Source organism: Montipora foliosa, chromosome 2 (genome assembly GCF_036669935.1).
Source record: "Montipora foliosa isolate CH-2021 chromosome 2, ASM3666993v2, whole genome shotgun sequence".
NCBI classification, from domain to species: Eukaryota; Metazoa; Cnidaria; class Anthozoa; order Scleractinia; family Acroporidae; genus Montipora; species Montipora foliosa.
The window spans coordinates 22,593,427-22,603,426 of record NC_090870.1 but is presented as its reverse complement, the minus strand read 5'-3'; the positions used below and the strand labels follow the sequence as shown (position 1 = coordinate 22,603,426).

Below are 10,000 nucleotides of genomic sequence, written 5' to 3'. Positions count from 1 at the left end.
AAATAAGATCGTAGCTGCACGCGCGGGAAAATGCGCGAGCTACGTGACATCCAAATAAGGAAATTTTTAAACTAAAAAAGAAACCCCAGCTTTGAACCAGAGTTAAGCGCTTCAAGGTCATGAGCTTCTGTTTGGGATAATGCGCAAGATAATAAAAGAAGGTTTCTACATTTGGATAACTTTCGTGTATGTAATTGGTCATCCTCATGCATTGGGCCATTTCCGAGTTGCTGTTTGTCTCGGTTTCGAAGCGATTCTTGGTGCTCAACTATTGTAAGTGAAATGAGTTTGAAGACGCAACTCATTTCCATTTAAATGGTTGTGCACCAGGACTCGCTTTGAAACTGAGGCATGCAGCAACTTAGAAATGGGCTATTGGCCACGATCAAAAATATCATAATCTTTGTTTGTCCCTCCAAAATTTTGCATGAGCATTGTTTACAGTATCTCTTGGCACTTACAATGGTCCCAAGATAAAATAAAGCAATGCTTGTGCAAAAGTTGGAGGGGCAAACAAAGACTATTACGGGTTTTTTTTTGTAGTGGCCAATGCGTGAAGCTGTATGTGAAGCAGCTGTGGGCGTTTTCCATTTACCAAGAAATTCCTGAAATTCCGGTTGGGATATAAATGGAACACACGTTTTTGGTTCGTTCCACTGGAAAATATCCGGAATAAACGGAACTTCTGAAAAGGTAGTCCTGTTTTCCCGTTGGAAACTTTCCGATGGAAGTGTGTGTTTCATTTACAACTTTTGAAGGGTCTTACCAGTTCCAGGCTATTCACGGCCACATTTTTAAATTTTGGCGCGTAAAATTGCAATCACTGGGCGGCGAACCGACCTGAATTAAATGGAACATGTTTTTCACCCGATGGAAATTTCCACCGAAATTTCCGGAAATTTTTTGTAAATGGAAAACGCCCTGTATTTCATTTGGACGGCACACAAATACCTTGATCGGCTTATTTAAATTTTTAGCGATGATAAATGCCATGTATTCGCTCCATTTGACTTGAATGTCAACCAACTGCTTTTTGTAGACTTGCATGGTCAGTGTCAAGACCCTCTCAAACGTGAAACGTGAATTTCTTGCAGTAAATAGAAGATACCATCCCATGCGGCAAAATACTTACTTAAGCTGCCTTTTTTGACAAATGAGATAATTTTTGGTTTCAATCAAGGCACCATAACAGCAGCTACAGGATGTAATGGGATTATTACTGTTTAACGTACATGTACCAGGTAATGCTTGATTGATTGACTATTATTTTCAGATCATCGTACCATCAGTTTCTTGTTGAAAGCATTCCCGAAGGGTTACAAAGCCTCCTTCCAATCATCCATGCACCTAATTACAGATTTACAACTGAGCAAGGTACTGAAAAATGACAAGAATGACAAGAATATATAACGGCTGTAGTGGGTGAATTGCGATTTGGTATTTTTTTATTATTAGGTCAATTAAGGTGATTCCCTAGTATTGCACTGCGCATCCTGTTCTGCGCATAACACAGCGGAGGGCACGTTCGTATTCAGGCATGACTAAGAGTCTTTCTGGTCAAATTTCGCGGCTGAGTTATGTTTTCTTTGTCTCACAAGTCTCAACGGATATTTCTAAACAAAACAATGTTTAAATTTAACCCTAAGACTCCTAGCCATGTGTGAATATTGATGTATCGAACGTGGCCAAAAACATTTCAAAATGGCGAACTTGCGTGCGGGAACGCTCGCTAGAAAGAAGAATGGCCGTTTTCAGAGCACAGCAGTAAAAAGCAAAACGGGAATTTTTTTAGACTCTCGCAAAACGAAAAGTCGAGTGATAGCCTCGATGATGCTAAATTGTCATGTCTGTCCGAGAGTGAAAGTAAAACCGCGCTATGACAGGCTATCGGGGAGGCGTTTTGTCGAGGAGTCGAGCTTGGTTTGCTTTCTGTTTCCTCCTAAACTAGGCATACCACGTCTTAAAACCGGTCTCACGTCTGGTGTCTTTTTTTTGTTGGTAGTCACAGATGTGCATACCCCACGGATATTGAAGTAATGTCCGATCGGGTGACATCTAGTATTTCCAGACTTCCCTGCCCCGGGAGGAACTCATATACTTTCCCAACCTTCACGATTACCTGCGAGCGCGTTAGACCACTCGGCCACCGTGACACACTATCGTTATTTAGATGAAACCAAACATTTATTGTGGGATCCTTCCGCCCGCCATGATTGAATCAGTATAAACTATTCGATAAAGTGGACAGATGCTTTTTCTTTGAGAAAGGCAAGCTTTAAAGGTAAGGGGGATTTTTTTACGTTATTTCTAGATCTTGCTTCTTTGCTTCGTTGTGTGTTCCACTGTGAACATTATTTTGCATAGAAGGAATACTCTAATATTTCTTGAGAACCAGTTTGTTCGCCGTTTTGACGTAGAAAGAAAATAAGAAAATAGCTTTCAACTGCCAAACACGATAAAAAATGAAGTCAAGTTTAGAAAAACGAATTAGCTATCGCAGTCACGGAGACTTCGCTGCGGTCCCCTATCCAAGTACTAACCTTATTCGCAGGAGCTTAACTTCAGCTGACACTTGGGCTAGCATCAACGATTGCGGATCTTCCTGTTAAATTCGCACATATATCTTGTCGAACTTTATAACACTAACAAAAACCCGGTATCTTGCCGACATTTTGTCACAGACGCATTCTTTGTTTCGGAAGTTGTCAGTATTAAACACGCAAGGTAACTTGGATTACAGGCGGCCGCTAAAATCGATGTCACTTTCGTGTTTGCGATTTTACTTTTACGACCAAAAGTACGATAGAAAAATTAAACTCTGATTGAACGTAAAAATCACCCGAAATGTTTTTCGCTGATGGCAAATTGTTTTATTCTCGATCGACGTTTCCTAAAAGTTCCTTCTGCTCTCCTTAAAAACTACATATTAATATTTATTTACTTTTGCGTCAATATTTGTTTTGCATAAAGTAGGCTAGCAAAATCTGTACCTTGCTTAGTTCGCATTTTTGAGCGTTAAAATAGAATTTTTGGTCGTATGTTCCTGACAGCAAGTCCCATATTTTGACGTCCCCCATCCAGATACTAACCCCGCCGGAAAGGGGAAAACTTCCACTACCACACGTACGCAATGCGTTCCTACTTTAGAAAATATCCCATATCTCCTCAAATTTGAATAAAGTCTCCTTCCAAAAAATAAATAAATAAAAAATCCCGTATCCTGATAACCTGCTAATAGGGCTTTGTTGTTTGCATTTGCAAATTTAGTAACATTAATAGTGAGTTTTTACAACAAACAACTTCAAGTTATATTACAGATTTATCTTTCTGGTAATCTCTCGCCATTTTCCGAAGTTTACCTGTACTTGACGTTGACTGTCACTGGACAATAAGGGAATAACATGACTTTTTGAGGGAATATTGTTTAGTTTGCGCCCGCGTAGTGTCATTTGCGGCCCGAGCGCGAATCGCGATGGCCGCAAATGACACTACAAGAATGCGAAACTAAACAGAATGCGAGTTTTAATAATACAAGCTAAGTGAATAAGCTAAGTGAATTTTTTCGAATTCAAAGTGTTGATTGAACAAGCTATTAAAGAATCAACTCAGTCCAGAGAACTTATTTAAAATTACCGAAAAAATGCGTAAAATCGTCTATAAATAATAGACATATCACAAAGTTAACCTTAAAAATGTCTATGCTGGTAACAGAATCATCATCGGATGATGAAGCAAGAACCAATCAGCTGTAGGGCTGATAATGCATTTGCAGCCCGCTGTCAGTCTTTTGCGGCCCGCTGAGCGTGTGTTTTGAAGAGGCCGATTTTCTATTTGGCCGCGTATATTGATAATAATTTGTGTTAACTGTTTGCGCATTCCACGGATACGCCCTTGTAGGCGTCTTGTTTTTGCATAAGTTTATTATCTTACTCCTCCTCTTTGTGCTGTAAAAAAATTTAAAAGTTTACGTCAGAAAAAAAAGTTACAGGGAAAAAAACTAAACGTAGCTATCACTCGTGGACACAAAATGGTCTCCTCGAGATCACGCACCCGAGGAATATTTGTAGTCAGTGCCTTTTTAAGACGTGTGCTTGTGCCATAAAACAAACATTAAATTATTCCTTTCGAACAATACAATACACCTGTTTTGTTATTTCAAGAATTACGTCAAAGCTGTGCTTCCTTTTCCTGCAAAACGTTGCGTGAATCGATGGAACAAACTTGTCCTTGATAGATGAAGTCGCAATGATTAAATGAATAACTTGAGCAAGTTATATCTCCCAAACGAGCTTGGTGACCTATTTTTTTAATTGCATATTTCAAGTCACCATGACGTAGGAAACAAACGAGAAAAGTTTAAAGAAAATCTTACGATAACTTCTATTACTAAGGAATCACCTTAAAGCAACAAGTGTTCTGTTGTTGCAAGTTTGGCATGGTTGAATGAGTCGTAACTGATGGTAATATCGCTACAGCTTAGATAATTATGAGCAGGATGATTATTGTGATATCGTTCACTTTGCAGAAGGGATACCTGGGGCAGATATTGCCAAACAGTTCTTGGAAGCTGTCAGAGCAAAGAAGGATATAGATGATCTTCAAACAATTTTAAACAGTGTACCTGCAAATGCTATTGGCCAAGAGAATTTCACTGTGGAAGGTATCGTATAGAGAAAGTTGAAAAATTACATAATTGATACAGCACCTTCAGTGAAGGCCAACTTTGGCAAATGAAGACGAGACTAAAATGGTGTTACTTTGCTTTCGTTTTAGCGCAACTTGTTGATCAGACGTTCCCACAGTTAAGACTTGAAGTGTTGATGCATGTTGTGCTCAAGGTTGGCTCCAAGTCATTCAGCCATTCATTTAGTGCTTTGACGAAGTAAGGACAAGAGAAAGAATTTTAACAATTATTCTTGTAATTACATTCTACTGTGTTTTCAGTGCGACAGTCCAATACTGAACTAAATCAAGTAGTGGCAGACCAGTTACAGGGTTCGCACGGGTTCTGAAAATCCTGGAATTTTATTGTGGTATTTTCTAGGACTGGAAAGTCCTGGAAAAAGGCTACTGGTCCTGGAAAGTTCTGGAAATCTGTTAAACTCAAGTGAAAAATATTAAATATATGGCAGACAGTAAGGAGAATTAACATTGAGATCTTAGGAGTGAAAAGGTTAATGTGAATTTTAGGTCCTTGAAAAATCAATCCGAGTCTGGACAAGTTCTGGAAATTTGTTTCTGAAAAAGGGTACGAGCCCTGCAGTTAATGTTAAGCTATTTCGAAAGGTTTGCGCCACGTTCTATCATCATTGGACCAACCTGTTAGCAAACAGGGGCCGGTTGCTGAAGGCCTGGTTAACGCTAACCGTTAGTTAAGAGATATCAAGAGTTATTAAATTCTCGACCTCGGATAATGCATTTCGCGTGCTCTGATTGGTTCACTCAATCTCGGTTATCAGCTCATATACACTGGCTCAGTTTGACCTTATATGGTAAACGATTGCGTTAAGCGTTGCTAAGCTAATTTTTTTTCGCCGGAAAGCAAAATTTCTCTTTGAATAAAGCTAAAAAAGAAAAAAAAAACCTTTTTTGTGGAAATTTTGGATCAATTCCGACGTTTAGAAGTACGCAAAAAGGCAAGAAATGTTTTTGTGATGAGCCTTCGTCTGTCTGACCACATCGTATCTTCGCCAAGTTTTCTCGATTTCGCTCGGAATTTCTCGCTTTTTTCGCTCGTATTTCGTACTTCCAAATTTTTGGAGTTTAAGGAATTTAATAAAACAATTATTCCATTCGCGCTTGTTGGATATGAGACTGGTTATAGCCAACTCGGCACTACGCGCCTCGTTGGCTATTCACCATCTCACATCCAACGCGCGCTCATGGAATAATTTTAATTATTAAAAACTGGATCATTGGATAATGCAATTCGAGAGTTTTGATTGGCTAAGCCATCATGGGTTATGAGCCATTATACCATGATCTACAAACACGGCAAGCATACGCGTGATTTTTTGGGCCTTTTTATTTTTATTGTAGTCTAGTTTTCTATATTTTAGGGGCGTTTTTAATAAAACAATTATTTCACTCGCGCTTGTTGGATATGAGATGATTATAGTCACCTCGGCGCTACGCGCCTCGTTGGCTATCTATCATCTCATATCCAACGTGCGCTCATGGAATAATTGTTAAATATTTAGCGCTGGTTAGCCCTAACCATAGCTTAACCATACTGTGTTATTGACAGATACAATAAAAAGTATTGATGAAGGTTAGGAAGGTCATCGCAGACAGTTAATCATTAAGCAGTTGCATGTCTTCATTTCACTACGATGATCTTCCTAATTTTCATTTGTCCATTCCGCACTTGAAATATATGCGACTTGCCATATATTCTAAATTCAAAATAAAGAACTGTAGAATCGGAAGGCTTAGACTCAGTTGATCCAAACGGAAGATTGGAGTATACTGATCAAGTGTTGTAATTTTGTTTTCTGGCTTTCCAACTCAAATTTCATGGTTTAAATGGTAAAAACAGCGTTTTAAGGCGAAGTTCAAACTTCGGATTTTATTAGAGTTTCGTTGCTGTTAAAAAAAAACATGGCGAATGCAGTTAGTTGCTCTGGATTGTCTCGTAAGATGTTTTCAAAAGGCGTGCGTTTTGAGTTTGATGCGCTTATTTTTCGATATTTTCCTGTTTTCAAGTTTCAGTGAAGTTTCTTTTCATGTCACCTTAAGTGTTCTTTAAATGAGAATCAAAATAGGTAAGGATTTTCCGTCTGGGATACTAGCAATGACACAGGAGAAGCAAGATTCCACTCTTCCGGGAATAAGAAGAACGTTGTTTGGCAACTCCCCAAGCCTTGTTATTTAAAGTTCAATTATCTGGCTTTGATTCATGTGAGTGGCTAAGTTTTAAAGTATTCTTTGTAGGTTCCACAAACTTCTAAAGAACATCATTGTAAACGAAGAAGCTCAGATCCACTGCCTTAAGATCGTCAGTGACTTTTGGTCCACCCACCCTCAGGTTTGTGATGTACTAAAACAATTTATGATAATTAATAATTGTGATCATTATTACTGTCATTGTCGTTGTCATTTTCAGTGTCAGTTTCATTGTTATTGTTGCTGTTGGTGTTGTTGGTTATAATTAGTCTTTACGAAAGAGTCTTGACTTAAGAGAGTCTTGTCTTATCCTAACCTCCAAATTTACTTAGATTTGCGGTTTGGGTGAACCTATTTTCATCTTCCTCTTCAACCTCACCAGCGACCGACGTCAAGATTATTAATTTTTCCGTACAGAACGCGACATAGCTCGGTTGCCTACGCTTCCTGGGGCAATAAATAGTTTTCCCACAACGAATATTTCTTAAATTTAATTTATATAGCAACTAAGAAACATTTTTGATTTTCAGTTCATGGTGGTGTTGATAGACAAGTTGGTGCGCATGCAAGTCCTTGACTGTTCAGCCGTTGTGAACTGGATCTTTTCAAAGGACATGAAAGATAACTTTACTAAGTACGTGTGAACAACAGCAACCAAACTCCTCATAAGTTACTATTGTAGGTTGCAGCATTTTAAACGTAAACAGTTTCATGCCTTTAGGTTGCGGGTTTTCACTAGCCGGCACGTTAACATAAGGGCAAGCGAATAAGCAAACACATGAAGTGGTTGTAAATGTGTCATTCGTCTGAACAGAAGGTTCCCAAGTCAAGACGGTGCTGAGTCTGCCTGTGTTGCTTGTTCCTATGCTTTCGTCGCTAATAAAAACCAAGTCAGTAATTTTGTTTGAATATTTGAATCTTTCTTTTTATTGTTGATATTGTTCTTTAACAAATGTTTTTTTTTCCTTCATTCCAGGTTGTATGTTTGGGAAATCATGACGAGCACTTTAAAGAAAATGAGCAAACATACAAATAAGGTACCGTATTTAGAGGAAATTTTACTTTTCTGGTGTATTGTGTCTGGATCTTATAAGATCTTTAAGCCATTTAAAAATGACTTGCAAAAGAGAGATCGCTGCCTTTGTGATGGTTGAACTTTTTAACCTCTTTCTTAATTTTTTTTGGATAACCTTGATGTATTGATAAATACATCATTGATATAGCGCAAGCTAATTTTGGCCGCAACTTTTGAACATTTCACAATTAGTGTAATACGATGAAGTCATAGACGTAAAATTGCTAATCAGAAGAACTGTGAGACTCCACTGGGTAAATATCTTTGTTTGATTTGAATTAGCGTTTGCCTTTCACATACTAACACTACTGCAGCTTTTGAACGTCTACGCTCCCTGTGAGGATTCCGTGGGATGCCACAGGCAGCCACGGGAACAATTCGGGACCGTTCCTTTTTTGTTTTTTTGTTTGTTTTTCTTCTTTGTAGTCACAAATTAATTGAATTAACGGGGATCCGGGGATCAATCACAACTCCGTTTAATGCTTACACTGGTACTGCGTGTTTTGAATCCGCGCCCTCTGCTGTACAGAGCTCCGGAAAAGAGTAAGTTATACCACTCGGTCACCAAGTCCCGTACATAACATAGCGTGCTAATTTTTTTCCTTATCGCAATTAGCCTTGGATGGGTGACCGCAGATAATTTCCCGAGTTGTCTTTTTTTCTTCTTGTTCTTTCGGTTTTTCTCTTTGTTTTTCGTAGTCTCAAATTACACTTTTTTTTTTTAATTCCCTATCTCGCGGAAAGCGACGTGAAGACTTTTACCAGATTTTGAACTTGGGCCCCCTTTAAGGTCGAGCCCTGCTGACAAGAGATGTTATTGCGCTATCGCGGCTGTTGTTGTTACGAAATTGGTTTTTGCATTTCATTTATAACATTTTGCGCGATTTTGAAGATGGTACCCACCTTTTCGGAGTGCAGACGCGAGGAAACAAAGCTCTGCTTGTCACATTAAATAATAATTAATACGAACGTTTCAACGTGCATGGATTTTTTAATTCAAATTGCATTTATTATCCTGCGTGGAATTAATTTTCTATTGGATAGTCCCAGTTATTGTTGAGAATGTTAAAATTATAAAGCATTTATTTTGTTATTATGGGTAGAACCAATTAAGTTATTGTTTTTTATCTTCTTGCACTCTTTCATTGTCAAGAATTATATTATAAGGGAATGCAAGGTCAATTATTGGAAACATTTGGTTAATTAATGACTAGTACTGATCAAGAAGTTACAGACCTTCAGATTGTTAGCATTTATTTAAGATGCACTATAAAAGGGGTCGCTTCACGCTCTGCTTTTGTTCGAATTCATTCAAGCACGACTGATTATCCAAGATAATGATCAACAAACAGCAACACAGAGACATATTTCTAGCGCGAGAAAAATGGACTGGGGATTAAAAAAAGAACGACAAATAACATTTAATGACATGTTATGGACACATGCCCATAAGGGGCTTTTTTATTGCACAAATTTTCATAGAGGTTGGTTGCGTGTACGGTTAATTGATAAATCATTTGCATGTGCTTAAGGTACCACTCCTTTTATAGTGCGTTTAAGGAGGAAAAACAAGATTGTGAGACGGTTTTTATAGCAGTGGATAAGAACACTTGAAAATGCTATTTGTTCTGATTGAGGAAATTCATTTTGGAGGCACAAAGAATGCGTGTGATTAGTAGACATGGAAGTTGATTGTGAGAACTTACTTCACTGTCTTGCGAACACTGTCAATACTTTAATGCCAGGAAACCACTCTGGGTGACTTTGCAGCTTTATTTTCAATTCATTATTTTGTAAATGCACAACCGTACAACTTATGACTGGTTCACATTTGACATGAGCGTCAGAATTGTTGGTGTGAACTGGGAAAACAAGAATGTTAAGAACACGAAAATTGAATACGTTCAATATTCTTCGGCTTTTGCGATCTCAGCTCATACTTGCACGTACAGTTCTTATTCTTGTGTCTATGCTTCTAGGCTTATGGTCACCTGTATAAAGGGTAGCCCTAAGTTTAATTCTACTACTACTTTTCACCTT

The 10,000-nt window shown here is 38.3% G+C and overlaps 1 protein-coding gene across 2 annotated transcripts in view; it reads left to right on the top strand.

Moving 5' to 3' along the window:
• Positions 1 to 10,000, top strand: part of LOC137992680 (nuclear cap-binding protein subunit 1-like) — a 62,421-nt gene that overhangs the window by 40,772 nt on the left and 11,649 nt on the right. For both annotated transcript variants that reach the window (XR_011121735.1, XM_068838160.1), the window contains exons 19-24: positions 1,274 to 1,374; positions 4,526 to 4,660; positions 4,774 to 4,882; positions 6,934 to 7,027; positions 7,416 to 7,519; positions 7,862 to 7,922. Coding sequence is in view for 1 of the 2 variants with exons in the window: in XM_068838160.1 (XP_068694261.1) it covers positions 1,274 to 1,374; positions 4,526 to 4,660; positions 4,774 to 4,882; positions 6,934 to 7,027; positions 7,416 to 7,519; positions 7,862 to 7,922 (604 nt within the window). In the remaining variant the exon portion in view is untranslated. The remainder of the gene's footprint in view (positions 1 to 1,273; positions 1,375 to 4,525; positions 4,661 to 4,773; positions 4,883 to 6,933; positions 7,028 to 7,415; positions 7,520 to 7,861; positions 7,923 to 10,000) is intronic.